Here is a 21,737-nt window from a genome sequence, read left to right as displayed (position 1 = left end):
CACAATGCTGAAAAGGGAAAACAGAAAATGTTGATGAGATCTTAGATAGCTTGGATTTTCTGTTCATGTAACTATCTTTCCTGGGTTTTGCACACCTGCAATCCAGACTTCTAGTGAACTCATGGAATTTGAAATCAATCGTTACAATAAGGCTTCAGTAAAAGGACACCTGGCTATTTTAGAGCCTAGGATGCTTCTAGCCATGCATGCCAGATGAGAGTTCACAGAGAAACTTTTAACCCAGGCTATGGAGTGATGAAATTCAAGCAAGAGAAAGCGAAACGAAGATCAAGAACGTACTTAACTCCAGCTCTCTGAAAGGGCATCAGATTAGACACGAGCTTGGCATCCACTCCAGAAAGGTCGGCCTCGGGGATGTCTGCTGTGAGATGGAGAGATGTCTTCTCCAGCTGAGAAGCAAATGCCAGGGTGACAGTCTTGGGCAGAGGCTCCAGCTGAACCTGTGGGAGGCAGCGCACCTCTGCAACTGCAAAGAAGAACAGAGGCATGTGAGCCAGTGGCAACACCCAAAAGATCTGGGGGAAGGTAAAGGAGTTTGGTATATACATTCCAGGCAGTGGAATTATGCTACAAACCTTCTCAAGAAGGTTAAGCAGAGTTCACACCAGCGGCTGATACTGGCAATCTGGCAGAGCATATAAACCCACAGAACCAGTTTTCTCTCTATTTCTGAGTTTCTACAAATAAAAGGGTACTTGATAATGTGAAAGTGATTTGACATACTATACAGATTCTGCAAAGAACTAAAAAGTGTCTTTTTTAAAATGTTGCCAAGCACTGGCATCACATGCCTATAATCCTAGCTGAGGCTGAGATCTGAGGATTGCAGTTCGAAGCTAGCCTAGGCAGGAAAGTCCATAAGATTATCTCAAATTAGCCACCAAAAAGCTGAAAGTAGACCACTAGCCTTGAGCGAAAACACTCAAGGACAGTGTCCAGGTCCTGAGTTCAAGCACCAGGACCAGCAGGAAAGAGAAAGAGAGAGAGAGAAATAGAAGAGAGAGTAAGAGACAAAGAAAGGAGGGCAGGTGGGCAGAACAGTGCCACTTACAAATAGGGAGATCAACAGGCAGAGTCTGCATGAAGTCCACAAACTGGTAAGAATGTAGTTTTGCATTTTGCAGTAGTGCTCTCTGTGGTAAAGTAGCTCAAGTAGGCAATGGTCTGCAGGCAATTTAATAGCTCAATGCATAGTTTCTAAAGTAGGGCTCAGCAAGCTAAGTACTATGAGCCATGTCAGTCTGCTTGTTTTTCTCTTTCCTTCCTCCCTCCCTCCCTCCCTCCCTCCCTCCCTCCTTTCCTTCCTTCTTTCTCTCCCTTCTTCCTCCCCCCCTCCCTCCTTCCTTTCTTTCCTTTCTTTCTTTTTTTTTTTCCAGTCCTGGGGCTTGAACTCAGGGCCTGGGCACTGTTCCTGAGATACTTTGTGCTCTACTACTTGAGCCACAGTGCCACTTCTGGCTTTTTCTGAGTGGTTTATTGGAGATGAGTCTCACAGACTTTCCCACCTGGACTGACACCTGGTTTGTTTTCCTTTTTCAGGAAAAGTTTTATTAGAACACAGCCATGCCACTCACTATGGAGTGTTTAGGGCTACTCTTACATGACAACGGCAGAGTGGAGCAGCTGGGACTAAGACTGCATGGTCCACAAGCCTTATGTATTCAATACGTGCAAGTTACTGGACTAGGAGTTATAGCTCAGTTGTAAGATCACATGCCAAACAGGTAATAAGGCACTGGGGTTTGATCTCAAGCACTCTCAGCTAAGCTTAAGAGTCTTCACTATTAGTTGGGGTGACCATTACTTAAACTCCTTCAGTTTGGTCCCCCCTTTTTCCCTTCTAAATGAGCTGGGTCTAAACCCTTTTATCACACATGAAGAAATCTCTTCTATGCAAAGCAATTAACCCAATAGAAAGAAAATATACATAGAAATTAAAGCAAATTAATTTTACTATAGAGTTGAAAGAGTTTAATCTTACCTGATTTCAAAATTAAAGAAGAAAAAAATCATATCTCTATTCAACAGAGAAACAAAATGAACAAACCAGAGATTAAAACGTTAGACAAACAACAACGATAGACAAGATGATCTCTGGTAGAAGAATGATTAAATAACTAATCATAGCCTACAGGTCTATGGAGCTTCTCTTTTTATCACTTTTCTATTTAAAAAAACTAAGCAGAAGAATAAGCATTATTTACAAATATTCCCAATTATTTTTTTCCTCTTTTCCTTTTCCAAGGAGTCAAGTACCCCACCAACAGGTTCAATGTCCTCAGGTGTCCAGAAAAGAAACCAGACAGTGAAACTAGACATATTTCATTTCTAGCATTACTTGAAATCCCAGGGTTGTTGGCTCTCTATTCCCTATAGTCAGGCATGATCACGTTTTCTTAACATCCTCACAAGACAGTCCAAGAATCCTTGGCCACACCATCAAGTTGTTAGCAGGGCAAATGCTGATGGAAATATTCAGGGCAACACCACCCACGGTTGCCTTCAAATTGCATTGCATTTTCAATGCATTTAAATCTATTTCTGTCCTTCACTGAATAGAAGTACCAGTTATTTCTGGAAAGTTTCCAGGTATGGTAATAGCTTTAATATAAAATAGGCTGTCCATGTTGTTGAAAGAATATGCTTTTATACCTCCAAATTAAATCCAAACATGCTGATTTCTGTGCATTTCTGGAGGCTGAACTTGCAAAAGACCATTCCCATTTTAATCCTAGTCATCTTCAGAACTCCAATATCCAATGAAAGCTAAGAGCTGGTGATCCAGCTAGTGTGAAATGCAGTACTTTATACCAACCAGGTTCCTTGAGCCTCTCAAAAGGGAAGAAAAATCCAACCACCACTGTGTCTACCACTAGCTCCTGCCTCCAAAATCCTATGCTCCCAGTTTAGCCCACTGGGTGTGTTTCTGAGAATGCCATCATTCCTGGCCAATGGCTGTCTCTATTGTCCCTTCCCTGGTGGTGGGAAATGACAGGCATGTACTGTCTGGCTTCATGAGTCATATAGAAGTCATTTCTGTAAAAAGATCTCTGGCAGAATGCTACTAGCCACACAGCTGGGAGAAGCTAATGTTTTCAAATAGCAGCTGACAAGACAAGATCGTGGAGAACCCTTCTGGACTGTGACAGCCGGGAGAAAACAAAAGGCCTCGTGCCAATTTCACTATGGGCAGAAGGCCTCAAGTCACTTGAAAAGAGAAGAGAAGGAAGCTCTTAGATTCACTTTTCTACACTCGCCACACTACAGAGTACTCACAGACTCAGGCCTAATTGCCATTTCTTAATTAGTTTCCAATGCACAAGCTCAGGGTCAGTAATCTAATTTCCCACACAAGGAAGGAGACCTCAGGGTGAGGAGAGTGCACACTCCCCAGGTCGACAGCACTAATGGTAGAATCAGAACTGAATTGGGATCTGTGCTGTATTCTGTAATGCCTTCCCTTCTCAGCTTCTTAGTTCAATATAGCTCACTTCTAAATTTCATAATGGGTTATGTTACTAATGCAGACGGCAATGTAGTCTCACTAAAATTTCTGTCACTGACTTTCCTGTGGCCCTGCAATATTTCCAAAAAGGAAAGTAGCTCTTTGCTCCCGCTACTCCCAGGCCCAAGCTTTTATCCATCGGCAAAATTGGGAGGTTCCATCTTACCTTCTAGGAGACATTGTAACAAGGAGAAAGCCTGTAAAAGCTCTAAATCTAGGCTCCATGGAATTATTAATGTCAAACGCAAACATAATGAGTGCTCATTATGTGCATTTTTTCCTGAGTGAAGAAGCCATTGAGTTCATTAGTGATTTTAGAGCCTCTGGTCCACACACTGACTAGAGACTATCACATAATGCTGTGAGTCACGAGTCATTGTTTTCTACCATTACATTCATCCACTAGTGCGCTAAGTATCCTGCCTTTTGTCATTCCACAAAAGCCAAAGTCTTTATAGCAAAAAAAAAAAAAAAAGACAATGATGTAAAAGGAAAGAATTAACTCTTATTTCTCACCAAAAATACAGTTTTAGCTGGGCCCTGGTGGCTCATTTCTGTTCTCTCCTAGCTACTCAGGAGTCTAAGATCTGAGGATTACAGTTCGAAACTAGCACCGATAGGAAAGTTAGTGAGACTCTTATCTCCAATTAACCACCAAAAAAATCCAGAAGTGAAGCTGTGGCTCAAGTGGTTAAGCAATAACCTTGAGCAAAAAAGTCCAGGGATAGCACCCAGGCCATGAGTTCAAACCCCAGGACCACAGCCCCCACCCCAACACCCCCAAAAAAATTATAAATTGCAAATAGCGGCAGCCAGGGAGCTTCAGATCAACACTGGCTGTGCTTTGTGTTTGAGCCAAGCTTTTCCTGACACTAAATAACATCACCACATATTTAAACTTAACCATGTAGATTATAGCAAGTCCTTCCTCAAGGAAAACTACTGGATATCACACAGTCAGTCATATAAGTAGGAGACACAGGCAAGGAATCCAACACTTCCCTCTTTCTTAAAGCCCTAGACAGATAGGCAAGTAGGCCAGGGGCTCCTAGCTACCAAGACAAGGTCAGGTCTTTGCTGGCTGACTGGTCTCAACCACCACTCCTGCCTGGGAGGCCTGACAAGCCCACCAGTGTTAGGCAGGGGAAACATAAGCTGAGCCAGGTGAACACTCACAGCACAATCACCACAGCTTAGAAGATGAGTGAGACTGACATTTCAAGACAGGGTAAAAGCAAGGCCCCCTCTGTCAGGCATATTAGAATTTACAGTCCAATCTAAGCAGAGCACACAGAAGAAACATGGCAATCCAAATCCTCCACTATAGTCATGATACCTGTACACACAGCCCCTCCCCCTGGGCAGTCTGTAAAACATCTGTTAAACTGCTTTGTTTCTGGCCTAGACTTCTGCCCATGCTGAGTCCCATAACCACTGAGACTCTGCTACTTTCTTGATCAACTGGTTCTACACATAGACTGAAAGCCTGTTCCTAGAGGTCATCTAAGTAGTTTCCATCTGAGCTAATCAATCCCAGTGCATCTCCCATTCCCCATGTCCACACCCCTCATTTCCAACCTGGAACAGTTTCCTAGGCCTTGGAATTTTAGGAGCACCATTTCACCCTCAAGGACAGAGGGTTCTACATTGTTACGGGCTATCACAAAGCCACTACATGTTAGGTAGACCTGGACAAGGCTGCCCAAGAACCCACCTTTACCTATCCACTCCTCAAGCATCTGAATGACAGCATCAGAGGGAGGAGGAAACTCTTCAAAGACATTACAGTTAAGGCAGACTCAAAGCTTAACAACAGCAAGATTAAAAAAAGTAAAAAGCAGCAAAAGGGTTTCTCACTTAGTTTATTGTACTCTTCCAAGAGAAAGCTCCACTTCCTGGTCTTGACATCTGCAAAATGAGAAGAAAGCAGTAAGCAAACTGGATACGCTGTCCTCCCACTACTCTATGACATTCACTTATTTGTTCCTTGACTTCAAAACTTCCAGGATGCTCTGAGGACGTGGCTGGTCCTGTGCCTAGCACTGAGGATATAAAATTAAGAGACTTGCCCTCAAGACATACAGAGTAAACAGGGAGGAAACACAATTAGAAATGATGGCAACCCTGGGCTGATAAAGGGTGTTATAGGGCGCAGGCCAGAATGCCTGGGTGCCAGCTGCAGCTCACATGTACTCAGCACTTACTTCAAGCCACGCCTGGTACCCGAGCAGGGACTTGTGAGATCTGCAACTCACAGCTCTAGGAGGTGGGCTCTCTTATCAGCTCCATTTTACACAGGGTCAAAACAGTCAACTCACTTATACTGAAATCCCAGCTCCACTTCCTACTAGCCTGGAGACCTTGGGAAAGTTATGTAAAATCTTGGTGCCTCAGTTTCCACATCTTAAGAATGAGGATGCAAGCCAGGTGCCAGTGGTTCACTCCTGTGGCTGAGGAGGCTGAGATCTGAGGATTGTGTTTCAAAGCGAACCCAGGCAAGAAAGTCCATGAGATGCTTATCTCCAATTAAACTACTCAGAAAAAGCCAGAAATGGTACTGGTGGCTCAAGTGGTAGAGCATTTTAAAAAAGTATCATACATATGCTAAGCTAAGGACAAAATTCAGGATGAAGCTCAGAAGCTGATTCCAAAGCTGTTTCTGTCCCTTATTCTGGCTTAGTGGCTTTTGAAGAAACATACATAAACACATACACATACAGAAACACACTCGCATGTGTGCACACACACACACACACACACACACACGCATATGCACATATATACAGAAAGAAGAGAAGGAAGAAGAGCTCTGGTATGGCCAATGTTTTTTAATTCTGGGTAAGTAGGCTCAACTGAAGGTTGGGCAGGAACCAGGCATCAGTGTTTTTGAAGTAGCCCAGTGAAACTAATGAAAGAAAGCAGCCAGAGTGCAGAGCCCACAGCATTTCAGACTCTGCAACGATGGCACCTGGTCAGTAACAGCAGAAGCCGCAATACCAGGGAACTTGTTTGGAAACCTCAGAAACTGGGCTCAGTAACATATGCTGTATCAAACCCTCCAGGGGTCTCATGCACACTCAAGACATTTCTTTTTAAGGAAATCACTGTCTACTCTGGTAAGGCTGAAAGATTTAAATAGCCAAGTTCCACATAAACAGAAAAGGCTGGAAGGGGCACTGTGGCTTGGGTGGTAGAGTGCTAGCCTTGAGCAAAAGAAGCTCAGGGACAGTGTCCAGGCCTCGAGTTCAAGCCCCAGGACTGGCAAAAAAAAAGATTTAAATAGCTGAAGCAGCAATTACCTGCATTTACCAAGACAACCATGTCCAGGCACCAGGAAAAATAGTAAGGTCTTCTCTTTAGGAGAAGATAAAATGGCTCCTACTAATGTTCACTATATGGAACAATTCAGGTGTCATCTTCCTGTAATATGAGAAGGAGAACTAAGGGTGCTCTATGACAAGAATCACTCCCTACACACCATGAGAATCACAGAGACCAATTACTTGCCATACTGTCTGGAATCCATCTGCTTAAACAGCCCAATGAGTTCCTCTGAATAGCCGATGTCTACCTCAAAGCGGGCCCGGGAAATGAGTATGCATCTTCCTTTGACAAAGGCCAGGGATGGAGCTACAGGCAAATTGGTCTGTCTTCGACTGCTGACATCAACCTCTTCCAATGGCTGGAGTGTGACTGTGGGGAGAAGTTTAGCTGCTTCCACTATGCAAGAAAAACAGAAGGACAAGAGTGACAAGATGAACAACATTAGACAAGCTTCACATAGCATGCTTAGGTAAGCAGGAGGGGCAGAGGAAAAGTATGGCAGTGACAGAGTCAAGGAGGAATTAGGTTTGGCAGCTTGGTGAGAAAAGGCACTGTTTGATTACAAAGGCTGATAAATGTTCTTTAACTGGGGCTTTGGAACTTTCACTATGGACTGAAAGCACTGAGAAGAGTGATGTGTGCCCACAGTCCGAGCTACTTGAGAGGCTGAGGCAGGAGGATCACTTGAGCCCACGAGTTGGAGGCTAGCTTGGGAAACAGTGAGAACCTGATTTTTTTTAAAAAACACTCTCAATGTAATTTTTCTGCTCCTTTAATTTTTCAAGTAAAAACAATTAGAATTCAAGTCAGATGTAGGAGTGCATGCCTGTAATTCTAGTTATTTGAAAGGAAGGAAGGAAGTTCTTGAAGGCCAACATAAGCTACAAATTGAGTTAGAAGCTAGCCTAGGAGAGACAAGGCCTCAAAAACTGCATATGTATATATATATATATATGTCACACACACACACATATGTATATATGGGATAACTAGTGGTAGAGTGCTTGCCTAGCATGAACAAGGTCCCTAGGTTCAACCTCCCTTAGTCCAAAAAATTAAACAAATAAAAGATTGAAAAAATTCAAAGAAATTAGAATTAAGAAATTAACAGGGGGAAGAGTTCATCACAATGAGCACATTTTACTTCCTAGGTAAGTCATGTGTTGGAGAAATTTCTGAAATCAACATACCACCCTCACTGAACCCTCTTCCCAGCTCCTTACTCTGTCAACTGCTTGGAGAACAAGGAATGAGAAGGAAGACCAGCAGGTCACACTCATGGTTCTGAACATTACCTGTCACTGATGTACTTTATGGATTTGATTACATACAGCTAAACTGTCAAAAAAAAAACCAAAACAAGATGAACTAAAATGGAAAAACTGCTAAGAGATTTGCAGCTAGGTGCTGGTGGCACATGCTTGTAATCCTAGCTACTCAGGAGGCTGAGATCTGAGGATCTTGGTCTGAAGCCAGCCAGGGCAGGAAAGTCCATGAGATAAACTACTTAGAAAGTCTAATAAACTACTCAGAAAAAGCCAGAAGTGGTGTTGTAGCTCAAGTGGTAGAGTGCTAGCCTTGGGAAAAATAAGTTCTGGGATGGTGCCTAGGCTTTGAGTCCAACCTCAGGACTCGGGGAGTAGGTGGGGGGACAGAGAGACAGAGACAGAGAGACTTGCAAGAAATATCATAAAGCATAAAAGCACATGCTTAAAAAGTATTAAGACCCCCAAAAAACAGGGAAAAAAAGGACAGAAATATAGTCAATTCAAAGCAGGAGGGAAAAGGACTAGAAAATATTTGGAGAAATGTCCAACTTCATAAATAATCAGGGAAATAAAAAGCTTTATTTTTTAACCTATCAAAAGTTACAAGATGAAAAAAAAACAATTAGGCTAGTCTTGTATAAACTTGCAATATATACAAGAGCTGTAAAGCATGATGATAGAATCCAAATTCTGGAAATTTAAGCCAAGTAACAACTGAAAATTCAAACATCAATTCCTGCAGAGATGTTCCTCAGAGTTATAAAACAGGAAAATTGGGGCAAATTAAATAGGAAGTAAACAGTTTAAGCAAGTACAACCCACTCATACAATAGGATGTCATAGACATTGATACATGTGTGTGCAGTGCGTGTGTGTGCACACACACACGTGTGCACACACACACGCGTGTGCAAGCATGCACACCTGCGCGCGTATACACGTACCAGTCATAGGCCTTGAGTTCAAGGCCTGGATGCTGTCACATTTTTTTTTTTTTTTTTTTTTTGCTCAAGGCTAGCATTCTACCCCTTCTATCACGGCTCCACTTCTGGATTTTTGCTGGAGATAAAGAATCTCATAGACTTTCCTGTCTTGGCTGAAACAGCGATCCCTAGATCTCAGCCTCTTGAGTAGTTAGAATTACAGGCATGAGCTACTAGTATCCAGCAAATTAATTTGCTTTTAAACAAGAAATTTTGGAAAGGACCAAAGTACAAAAAATGTTATGTTCAATAATATGAGATCAATTTCTGAAGGTCACAATACTCCATTATAATAACCAACACCCACATTTTCATCATTCTGAATTAACTACAGACAATTAAAAAATTTAGCCTGGAACAGTGACTGAAAAAGGCAATATACACATCACATACAAACATAAAATCTGTTTCTTCTAATGCAGGGAAGAAAGACTGGAAGAAACACAAATGTGAGTAGTGGCTGAGTATAGATTATGTGAGTTGTATATTATACCCTAATCCCCTTTGCCCAGAAATGAAAGTGTGGCAAAGTTAAAACACAAAATCCAGATTAGGGATGTAGCTCAGTGGCAGAACACTGGTCCCACTTGTCCACAGACCTAGGTTTAATCCCGAACAACACAGAAAGAAAAAAGAAAAGAAAAGCCAGCCACCAGTGCCTCACACCTGTAAGCTTAGCTACTCAGGAAGCTGAGTTCTAAGGATCACTGTTCCAAGCCAGCCTGTGAGAAAAAGTCTGCAAGACTCTTATCTCCAGTTAACCAGCAAAAGCTAGAAATGGAGCTGTGGCACAAGTGGTAGAGTACTAGCTTTGGGCAAAAGAAGCTTAGAGATCATGCCCCAGGCCCTAAGTTTAAGACCCAGAACCAACACACACACACACACACACACACACACACACACACACACACAAATAAAATAAAAAGAAAAAACAAAATCTAGATATACTTAAAGCAAAATGATAGAAAGACCGATAGACTATCTTTACATTTGTATCGGTAAAAAGTATAAATAGGCTAAGAGTATAGTTGAGTAGTAGAGTACCCATCCACCATGTGCCAGGCCCTGGGTTATATCTGTAGCACTGATTAAAAAAAAAACAAAAAAAACAAAACGCAACCTACTAAAAAGACACAACAATGATAACTCTCTATGTGAAACATAGAAATATAGGGACAAATTCACTAATCCCAAATTACTGTAGTCAATTTCAAGGTATATATAGAAGAACTAAACACTTTATCAGTAAACTTCATCTGAAAGCTATATGGGGAATTTTGTGTCCAATAAACACTTTTCAAAAAATATGTGAAGCATTACAAAAACTGATCATTCCACAGAGGAAAAAAAAAAGGCCACCAGAAACTGTGGTTGAATAGGAATAAAAGATGATAAAAACAAAGAAAACAGACTAGACACTCTAGGTGTCAAAACCAGTTATATGAGTCTCCTCCTTCTAATGCTGAACCAAATGAATTAAAAATGGGCTTTCCAAATAGGGCACAATGGCTCATGCCCATTGTCCTGGCACTTGGGAGGCTGAGACAGGAGGGGCATGAGTTCATGGGCAGCCAGTGTTATACAGCATGACCCTCAAGAAAAGAGTGAAGGCCTTCCCAAAAGAGACCAGCCTCAGTGTTGCAGGTTGAATTATGTCCCTCCAAAACACCCATGCTGGAGCCCTAATCCCAAGTACTTTAGAATGTGACCATAAGTCTTCCAAGTTAAATAAGGACATTAGGGGTGGGCCCTAATCCAAAATGTTCACATAAGAAGAGAGAAAATCATCAGAGATTTGTATGTGCAGTGGACATGAGAGGACAGAGAGAAGCTGGACCTCTGCTAAGAAACTGAGATCTTCAGTTGCAATTTATTTCCTCTAAGACCATGAGGAAATACTATTGTTAAGTCCCCACTCTGTTACAACAACCGTAAGAAACTATTCCAACAGCAGCCACTACTAACACCACACGATTCAAAGTAAGAGCCTAAAGGAAAAGACCAGGAAGTTTTGCTACAGAAATGATACTAGTGACCCCAAGGAATTATACTGTATTATCAGAGAAGTGGTCTGAGCATACACCATTTTTTCTCTGTTTTAAATGGGTGTAGAAAGGGCTGCTGGAAGGATTTGTAAGGTGGAAGATGAGGAGACACAGGCTGTTTCTTTTTGACAAAAATATTAGGCACCGGGACAAGGGAATTAAAATGCTGGCCAAACCTAGAGAATGAAATTAATGGTCTAGGAAATTTATTTAACAGGATCCTAGCAGAGAACCTCCCAAATATGCAAAAAGATAGGCCTATTCAGCTTTTAGAAGCTTTTAAAACCCCAAATAGACCAGATCAGAACAGGACATCCCTCTGTTACATTGTAATCCATACAGGATCAATTCAGACCAAGGAAAGGATCTTTAAAGCTGTCAAGGAGAAAAGATCAATCATCTATAAAGGGAAAACAATCAGAATAACCTCAGATTCCTCAGCAGAGACAATTAAAGCAAGAAGAGCCTGGAATGATGTGTGCCACACCCTAACGACAAACAACTATCAACCAAGAATACTGTACCCAGCTAAACTCTCCTTCATAACAGAAGGTCAAATAAAAACCTTCCATAGCAAAGAAAAATTAAAACAATATATCTCAATCAAACAGGCCCTACAAAAGATACTTATAGAAAACCAACAAGAGCACAAAAAAAGGCCAAGAAACTGCACCCAAACAGAGAATCCAAGAATCATAGGAAGAACCCAGTTGTCACAGCCCCCATGAAGGCGGATAACATGGCAGGAACTACCTAACACCTCTCAGTCCTAACTTTCAATATCAATGGGTTTAACTTTTTAATTAAGCAACATAGACTGTCTAGTTGGATTAAAAAGCAAGATCCTTCTATCTGCTGCCTTCAAGAGACACACATTGCCCATGAACACAAACATATCCTGAAAGTGAAAGGCTGGAATAAAATCTACCAAGCAAACAGCCCCCATAAGCAGGCAGGAGTTGCAAACCTAATATCAGATAAAATAGACTTCAAATTAAAATTAATGAGAAGAGATAAAGAAGGTCGCTACATACTAATTAAGGGATTTCTCCTTCAGGAGGATATTACAATTCTAAGTATTTATTCACCAAACAACAGAGCACCCAAATTTATCCAAGAAACACTACTTTTCCTCAAATCTCACATAGATCCAAAGACATTAATTGTTGGGGACTTTTAATATACCACTACCACTGCTGAATAGATTAACCCAGCAAAAACTCAACAGAGAAACCACAGATCTAAACAACTGCATAGACCAACTAGACTTAACAGACATCTACTGACTATTTCATCCAGCAGCATCAGAATACACATTCTTCTCAGCAGCACACAAAGCAAATTTGTCCAAATTCAGAAACATTGAAATTATGCTCTGCATTCTCTCAGACCACAGGGAATAAAATTAGGAACTCAACACCAAAAGCCACCAAAGAAAGTCCTGTAACACATGGAGGCTGAACAACACACTGTTGAACCACCAGTGGGTCACGGAAGAGATCAGAAAGGAAATTCAAACGTTCATGATACTTACCAAAAATGAACACACAAATTATCAGCTCCTCTGGGACACAGCAAAGGCAGTACTCAGAGGCAGGTTCATAGCTCTGAGTTCCTACATCAACAATTGGAGAGATCTGAAACCACCAATTTAATGAGACATCTGAAGTTCCTTGGAAAAGAGCAACAAGCTAAACCCCAATCCAGTAGATGGAAACAAGTAATTAAATTAAATCAGAGGGCTGGGAAGGTGGCTCAGTGGTAGAGCGCTTGCCTTGCATGCATGAGGCCCCAGGTTCGATTCCTCAGTACCACATAAGCAAAAAAGAAAAAAGCCCGAAGTGGCGCTGTGGCTCAAGTGGTAGAGCGCTAGCCTTGAGCTGAAGAGCTGAGGGACAGCGCCCAGGCCCAGAGTTCAGGCCCCATGACCAGACCCAAAAAAAAAAAAAAAAATCAATGGCTTTTCTACATGCTAACAATGAGAAGAACACCTTTGAAATCAGGAAAGCAACTCCATTCGTAATAGCCTCACAAAAAATAAATACCTAGGAGTTAACTTAACCAAAGAAGTGAAGGACCTCTATGATGAAAACTTTAAAAACCTGAAAAAGGAAATCAAAACAGAACTTAGAAAGTGGAAAAACTTCCCATGCTCCTGGATTGGGAGGATCAACATCATGAAAATGGCAATACTGCCCAAGGCTATCTACAATTCAATGCGATACCTATCAATATTCCAAATTCATTCTTCAAGGAAATAGAAGAGGCAATCCAAAAATTCATATGGAACAATAAAAGACCCTGAATTGCAAAAAAATGATCCTTAACAGAAAGAACAGTGCTGGAGGAATATCAATACCAAATTGCAAACTCTACTACAAAGGCATAGCAATCAAAACAGCTTGGTACTGGCACAAGAACAGACCTCAGGACCAATGGAATAGAACTGAAGACCCAGAAATAAATCCACAGACCTATAGCCACCTAATCTTACATAAGGGAGCTAAAAAATAGAATGGAAGAAAGACAGCCTCTTCAGTAAATGGTGCTGGCAAAATTGGTTAATCACCAGTACAAAACTAAAGCTAGATCCTAATATATCTCCCTGCACCAGAATCAACTCCAAAAGGATCAAAGACCTTGGAGTCAAAGCAAACACCCTCAAAACATTACAGGAAGGAATAGGAGAAACACTAGGGCTCCTTGGCACAGGCCAAAATTTTCTTAATAGAGACCAAGAAACACAACAATCAAAGAAAGGTTGGACAAATGGGATTGCATGAAACTGCAGAGCTTCTGCATGGCAAAGGACATAGCTACCAAGATCAACAGAAAGCCTCAGGATTAGGAGAAGATCTTCACTAGACACAACAGACAAGAGTCTCATATCTAAAATATACTTGGAACTCAAAAAATTAAATCCCCCAACAACAAATCCTCAAAGAAACAACAGCTCGGTAAATAAGTGGGCTAAAGACTTAAAGAGAGACTTCTCTGAAGAGGAAATAAGAATGGCCAATAGACACATGAAGAAATGATCAACCTCTCTAGCTATAAAAGAAATGCAAATCAAGACAACATTGAGATTCCATTTCACCCCAGGTAGAATGGTTATAATCAAGAACTCTAATAACAACAGATGCTGGAGGGGATGTGGCCAAAGGGAACCCTACTGCATTGCTGGTGGAAGTGTAAACTTATTCAACCACTTTGGAAAGCAGTATGGAGGTTCCTCAAAAGACTCCACATAGAGCTCCCCTATGACCCAGCAATCCCACTTTTGGGTGTTTACCCATATGATTACAAACAAGACCATACTAAAGCTATCAGCACAACTATGTTTATTGCAGCATTATTCACCATAGCTAAGATATGGAACCCACCCAGATGCCCCTCAGTAGATGAATGGATCAAGAAAACGTGATACACACACACACACACACACACACACACACACACAATGGAATTCTATGCCTCAATCAGGAAGAATGACATTGCCCCATTTGTTAGGAAATGCAAAGACTTGGAAAAAATCGGATGTGAGGGCGATCTGGCTGCGACATCTGTCACACCATTGATCGCCAGGGTTGATTCGGCTGATCTGGCTGGCTAGGCGGGTGTCCCCTTCCTCCCTCACCGCTCCATGTGTGTCCCTCCCGAAGCTGCGCGCTCAGCCGAAGAGGACGACCATCCCCGATAGAGGAGGACCGGTCAAGGGTATACGAGTAGCTGCGTTCCCCTGCTAGAACCTCCAAACAAGCTCTCAAGGAAAAAATCATATTAATTTAAGTAAGGCCGAAAGAAACATAGGTCCCATGGTTTCCCTTACTAGCAATAACTAGTATAAGTTTAGGACAAGCAGAAAAGGTCAAAAGCTATGTATAAATGACCATATAAAATGATGTTAAGTGAAATGAACCCCAAGATAGGGACAATAATGGTTTTTTCTTGCTTGCTATTGTTTTTAACATATTTATCATGTACTATGTGATTTTTTGTTTCTTTGGTATGTTCCTCCCCCATGGTATAACCCGTTTTCACTGTATTTGATGTCAGTGCCCTGCATCGTGTATATACATTTTTCTAATTTGGGGAGGGGAAGGGAAAAAAACAAAATGCTTAAATAGAGATACAGGTTGACCCATTGTAGTAATGAGATGTATAAGACACTATGTTGAAAACAAACTTTACAACTTCTGTGGGGGGAGAGGGGGTGGGAGGCAGGGGAGTAGTTGGGGAGGTGGGGAAGGAAGGGATGGTAGGGGAAAAAACAAAGGAGGAGGCAAAAATGCTTGATAAAAAAAATGTACTCGGGCTGGGAAAGTGGCTCAGTGGTAGAGTGCTTGCCTCGAATGCATGAGGCTCTGGGTTCGATTCCTCAGCACCACATAAACAGAAAAAGCGGGAAGTGGTACTGTGGCTCAAGCGCTTGCCTTGAGCTGAAGAGCTCAGGGACAGGGCCTGGGCCTAGAGTTCTAGACCCATGACCGACAAAAAAAAAAAAAATGTGCCGGGGGCTGGTGGCTCACGCCTGTAATCCTAGCTACTCATGAGGCTGAGATTTGAGGATCGCGGTTCAAAGCCAGCCCGGGCAGGAGAGACTGTGAGACTCCTATCTCCAATAAACCACCAGAAAACCGGAAGTGGCGCTGTAGCTCAAGTAGTAGAGCGCTCGCCTTGAGCTGAAGAGCTGAGGGACAGCGCCCAGGCCCAGAGTTCAAGCCCCATGACCGACAAAAAAAAATGTATTCAATACCTTACTCATGTAACTGTAACCCTTCTGTACAGTATTTTTAGAATAAAAACGTATGAAAAAATAAAATAAAATTCTGGCCAACAAGATCTCAGAAGACAGTGGTGGACCCAGGGGTGCTGCAACCACTCTCGGCATAGTCTAGTCCTTCCTGGGCAGTTCCTCTCTGTACTCTGTAGTTTGTGAATTGGACGGTGTCATTTGCTGAGTTGTGTGATCTCTCCAGAAGTAGCACACCTGGCACCACTGCCTGACACCACGGGAGGCTGGCAATGTCCAATGGAAAGATGCAGTCTGCAGTTTGGATCCCAGTTGTATAACTTATTGGCTATGTGACCCTGTATAAATTATTCATCCTTTACGGGACTCAGTTTACCCATCTGTAAAATGGTTCTTATAAGGGGAAAAAAATAATGTAACTTAAGGACTTAGAATAGCCTAGTACATGTGACAGATAACATGTAGGCTTATCATGGCTTGTAGGCTTATCAGTGCCTGCTCAAATGCTTCTTCCCATAATACCCTGGGTATCTGCTCAACCAAGGAAAAGAGCTGGAATGGCACATGCACAAGCCATCAAGCAATCAACACAAAGCCCAAGGGAGGAGATACTGGAGGAAAATTACTCGCCAAAGCACCCCCCATGAGGCACTAGCCTTAGTTGGAAGCAGCATGGGGATAATGCCCTGAAAGTTTTCACCGCCTATAAAGCCAGACACCAGCTAAATTGTATCTCCTACTCCAGAGAAAATTTCCAATGCAGGATCTCCCTCCACAGGAGCCAAGGATGAATCTACTTACTCAGGGCATTGTAGTCTGTCAGGCTGAAATCCCATGTTTTCGTATCTGGATCTGCAAAGAAACAGAAGGCTGATGACTCTTGTTTTCATCTGTGCTTGGGCACTTAATAAAAGCTTGTTTTCTGACTGAGTGATAGATGCCAAGTTCAAAATATGACCAGCAAGCCCCTACAATCTCTACAGAAAACAAATTGCAGATATAGATCATTCTTTTGTTGCCTTCTAATAGAATTGGACTAAGACCCTGGAAAAGTTACAGGCCTTATTTATACATGGGCTGAAGCAGAGTTAGGACTAGAATCTAAATTCTCCATGTTCCAGTGCAGCCAGGCACAGCAATATGAAAATGAGCAGCCACATCCTGCCGTTACCTCCAGACCAACCAAAGCATGGTACTAACCTTTCCAAGTCAGTTCCATCGCTCTAAAATTTGGGCTGGGCACTAGTGACTCATGCCTGCAATCCTAGCTACTCAGGAGGCTGAGATCTGAGATAAAAATTCAAAGCCAGTCCAGGCAGGAAAGTCTGTGAGACTGACATCTCCAGTTAACCAAGAAAAAGCCAGAAGTGGAGCTTGGCTCAAGTGGCAGAGTGCTAGTCTTGAAGTAAAAAAAAAAATAAAGCTCAGGGGCAGCACCTAGGCCATTAGTTCAAGCACCAGGACTGATACACACATATACATATACACAAAAAGAAGTTGGAAAAAATTATGAGTATAATAGTACATCTAGAACACCTGGTAGAGGAACTGGCTTCTTAGTAAATATTCACCTGCTCTCTTCATGGCCAAGCAGGAGCTCCAAAATATGGCAGCTGGTGGAGGCAAGGACTATTATAAAGGGAAATACCAGCTAAAATAGAAAAAATGCATGTGCCAGTGCATTCTCGCAATATGTATGAGAAACCATGATTACAAGATTCCAAAAATAGAAAAAACATCTGCAGAACAAAAGCCTCATTACCATAACGTCTGCTGGGCAGACTCTTAAACACTGCAATGAGTTCCTTGTTGTAGCCAATCTTCACCATGAAGCGATCTCCATTCTTGATGCATACCCCCTTCTGACAGCTTACTGGGTTTTGGACTGAGGCTCTCAATTTCTCTTGAAATTTTCCTTTTATCTTGGACGTCACACCCCCTGAGTTATTATGAGTGTCAAAAATGCTCTGCCCAGATGTGGATGGTTTTACAGTCTTGACCTCAAATTCAGGATCTCTAGGAAGTGGTCCAGAGGAAGAAGCAGGAGTTTCCTGGGAATTCTTTGCTTTGGCCAAAGGCTTATGAGTTGTATTAGTCACAGGTGTTGATTTGATTTTATCTGAAACCTGAGTATGACTTTGACCTAACTTATAGCCCAAGAGCTGTTGGTTAAGGATGTTGGGAGGACTTTGTGCCAAGGGGGGAGAGAGCCTACTAAGAGTTGTTTGACTTGGTGGGCTGCGGCTAGGACAGGCTACGGATCTCTCTTCTTGGCTCTTCCATGTCCTCTCAGCCTGGTTTGATGTGCTGGGCTGGAAATGGTGGGAATTATGAAGTCTTTGGTCATCATGAAATGAGTTGCTGAGATTCTGTTGTTTAACAGTGACACCATGGCCCACTGGCTTAGAAGGCTCCCTCAGGAGATTCTGAGAAGGGCCTTGCTTGGGCAGAGAAGGGTTGGTAGCAATGGAGGATCCAGAGCCTTGGCTTGAAGGCTGTTCTGCTAATAACTTCTCAGCTCTACGAGCAAGAGCCTTCTGTCGATTCTCTTCAATCTTCTTCTTCTGTTCCTCAGTAAGAGGCAAAGACATTGTAACAGGGATATGTCTATGCAGGAATGTCAACCTTTTAAGTGGGAACTTGACAGAAGCTGTGACAAAAACAAACAAACAAAAACAAAAGACTGAAATAAACATTAAACTTGCCATGCTCCTTCCTTCCTTCCTTTTCTTCATTTCTTTATTGTCAGTCATGAGGCTTGAACTAAGGGCTTGGGCGCTGTCCCTGAGCTTTTCTGCTCAAGGCTAGTGCTGCTCTACCACTTTGAGCCACAGTTCCACTTCTGATTTTCTGGTGGTTAAGTAGAGGTAAGGGTTGCATGGATTTGTCTGCCTGGATTGGCTTAAATTCATAATCCTCAATCTCAGCTTCCTGAGCAGCCTGGATTACAGGTGTGAGTCACCAGTGGTTGGCTTCTACCTTGATTTTTAAGAAGCTTTTGTTCTGGGAAATGACTAAAGGACTTTTAAATTTCTGTTATAATCAAAAAGAAAGTGCACGCACAGGGGTAATAGGCAGCATATGCTAAAATAATGACCTAAATGAAAAAAGTATTCATCAAATTCAAAGCTAAAAATAAGGTATTTCACGGGGCTGGGAAGGTGGCTCAGTGGTAGAGCACTTGCCTTGCATGCATGAGGCCCTGGGTTCGATTCCTCAGCACCACATAAGCAAAACGAAAAAAGCCCAAAGTGGCACTGTGGCTCAAGTGGTAGAGCACTAGTCTTGAGCTGAAGAGCTGAGGGACAGCGCCCAGGCCCAGAGTTCAGGCCCCACGATCGGACCCCCCCAAAAAAAAGTATTTCAGCTACAATATTTTTTCTTTCCCATCTCCTAGTCAAGGAAAAGTTATCAGACCCCAAGAAAGTTCTACAGTATAAGCTAAATTTAACAACAAAAAAAGGCAACATTTTAAACTAGAAAGGATATCAGACTAGACATAAATAGACCAAACAACCACATACCATGGTGTGATTCTTGCTCAAAAGAACTCCAACCTGGAAGAAAGAAAAACCATTAACCTCAAATAGACTTACACCCTCGTTTTTTCACCTTGCATTTAATCCTTTGTGATCCTTGGTAAATTAATCTGCATGTGACCCAGTGTGAGCAAGTTAGTCCCTGAATACAAATTCAGCAGCAGTGACTTTTGGGGGGGAAAAAAGGGGAGGAGGCGGCGGAAGGATGTAATATTCTTTATAAAAATCCTCATGCTAACTTGGGAGGATAAAATCTGGAGGACTGCAGCTTGAGGTTATCCTGGGCACAAAAACTTACCAGATCCTCTTCTCCAAAATAACCAGCAAAAAAGCAGGGTTAGACGTGTGGATTGAGCAGTGGATTGTGCAAACCTACACAAAATGTAAAGGGGTAAACTCGCCAGCCATAGAACCAACATTAATTCAGACTACAACACAGTTCTTGCCTTTTTCTTCCTATTATATTTTTATGCAATACAGGAAAGTAGGATCGTTCTGTACATTTTATACTGTCGTCCCAACTTTTTTTTTCTCCCATTAATTTGCTCCTAGACATTTTACTGAGCTGGACCATAGGAATGAGGGAGTCAGACCGCAGTTTCTGTGTCTGGGCTCAGGAGTAGGGTCCTCAGATGTCATGCATGTATCTAGATACTGCATGTATCTAGTTAGGCCTCTGAGAGAGGGACAGAGAGTCACAGGTTAACTTCCCTGATTGGGGGGGGGGCTTCCTCTTGCCGGAGCACCCCAACACCTCAGAGAAGTTACACCTCCTACTAGAGTGGTTAGGAAGGAGCTAGGTGTGTGTTGCCAGTACACAGCAGAAACTCTTCCTGGGTCAAACACTCTAGTTCTGTTTCCAGCCACGGTTTTCCTGAACTCCCAAACTTCGCAGGTTGGAGACCAGCGGATGAGAAGTCCCAGACCTTGAATTACCACCCCCACCCCGGCCGCCCATCTGAGCTGGGGCCTCTGTTCCGCTCGATTCCCCGGTGAGCCCCTTCTCAGCTCGGCTGCCGACGTCCCAGTCCGCCCCTGTTCCTCTCCTCTTGGATTCTCCCACTTGGCCCCCGCCTGCCCCCGCCTCCAGGCTGGCATTTGGTCTGGTCCATCTCCTCTGCCGCCTTTCCCCCGTACACTTTCTCACCCGGCGAGGCCTAAGATGAAGGTTGCCCTCGCAGCCTCGGCCAGGCGCTTCTCCGGAACCCTCCACGACTAGTTTTCGCTTCCAGCCTCGCGGTTGAGAAAACTGTAACTGAAGCGCTGCTAGGGGAACTGGAATTCAGGCACTGCCTGCTAACCGGCCTTGCTGCAGCGGCCTGACCAAGAGAGCTTTGTTGCCTCCGAACTACATTTCCCAGTGGGCAACGCGGCCGAAGTTCTGATTCAAGTAACAGGAGTGATGAGACTGCTGCAGGGCCTTCTGGGAGTTATAGTTTTATGTGGGTAGTCTGGCAAGAAATAGAAGTGACGCAACGTCAGGAGGCGGGAAAAACAGGAGCGGCGATGCACCCTGGGAGCTGTAGTTCTCAATCCTCTCTCCCCCCCTCCCCCCAAAAAGCGTTTACCCAAGCTAAAAGATCCTCAAATAGGATATTGAAGACTCCAAAACCGGTTTCATGATCAGAACTGCCTCTGGAAAGCAATCCAAACATAATGATTTGGTAGCTCTTAATACAAGTATTTCCCAGAACATCCATACTTCGAATTGCTACATTTGCAATGTAAGCCCCTCCCCCTTCTTCCCGACACTTGCTGTCCCAACCCTTGTCTTCCTGGACCAAAGGAGAATTGGAGTGGTCTTTATGATTGTCACCTTCTTTGGCAGTGCTATCTGTTAGGTTTTTAAAAAGAGGTAGCCGAGTAAGAACAGCACCAGCACGCACATGGTATTCAAGTAAGGGGTAGGTTTATTCAGTAAACCTGCTGGGACCAGGCAAGATTGGCACTCCACACGGCTGGCAAAAGAGGGTGTCTGGCCCCGGGTTAGGCCTTATATAGGGTAAGGGCGGGGAAAGATGTGTCCAGGTAAAGGGAAGTGGGATCAGGTGGGAGAAAGTGTGGCCACATCAGATTAAGATGTGAAGTCTCCAGGTGTCCCAGTTGCCTAGGTAACGCAGGTACTGGGAGAGGTCTGTTCGCCTTCCAGGAATGGACCTTACACTATCATCAGCCTTTTAAGCACCTTTGAACACCCAATTATGATTACATATTGATGGCAAATTGTTTCCTATCCTGAATATATCTGTAAAAGTTGCTCATTTACAAAGAGGCAGCTCTCTTCTGCATGGCAAAGGAC

The 21,737-nt window shown here is 42.9% G+C and overlaps 1 protein-coding gene across 2 annotated transcripts in view; it reads right to left on the bottom strand.

Annotated features, from left to right (window-relative positions):
• The window catches only part of Smarcal1 (SWI/SNF related, matrix associated, actin dependent regulator of chromatin, subfamily a-like 1), a 67,183-nt gene extending 46,772 nt beyond the window's left edge, over window positions 1-20,411 (bottom strand). Inside the window, exons 1-8 of one of the 2 annotated variants that reach the window (XM_013011202.1) lie at window positions 20,365-20,411; window positions 19,737-19,810; window positions 19,424-19,456; window positions 17,662-18,549; window positions 16,701-16,751; window positions 7,034-7,246; window positions 5,384-5,434; window positions 301-487 (exon numbers count right to left, since the gene is read on the bottom strand). In XM_013011202.1, coding sequence (XP_012866656.1) covers window positions 301-487; window positions 5,384-5,434; window positions 7,034-7,246; window positions 16,701-16,751; window positions 17,662-18,549; window positions 19,424-19,456; window positions 19,737-19,810; window positions 20,365-20,396 — 1,529 coding nt within the window. In that variant the 5' untranslated portion in view covers window positions 20,397-20,411. The remainder of the gene's footprint in view (window positions 1-300; window positions 488-5,383; window positions 5,435-7,033; window positions 7,247-16,700; window positions 16,752-17,661; window positions 18,550-19,423; window positions 19,457-19,736; window positions 19,811-20,364) is intronic. The other variant, XM_013011209.1, reaches the window with a different exon arrangement.
• Between the last annotated feature and the right edge of the window lie 1,326 nt (window positions 20,412-21,737).

This window comes from Dipodomys ordii, unplaced genomic scaffold, assembly GCF_000151885.1.
Source record: "Dipodomys ordii isolate 6190 unplaced genomic scaffold, Dord_2.0 Scaffold1, whole genome shotgun sequence".
NCBI lineage: Eukaryota > Metazoa > Chordata > Mammalia > Rodentia > Heteromyidae > Dipodomys > Dipodomys ordii.
Note: the sequence above shows the minus strand (reverse complement) of the source record. Positions and strands in the feature narration are given on the sequence as shown.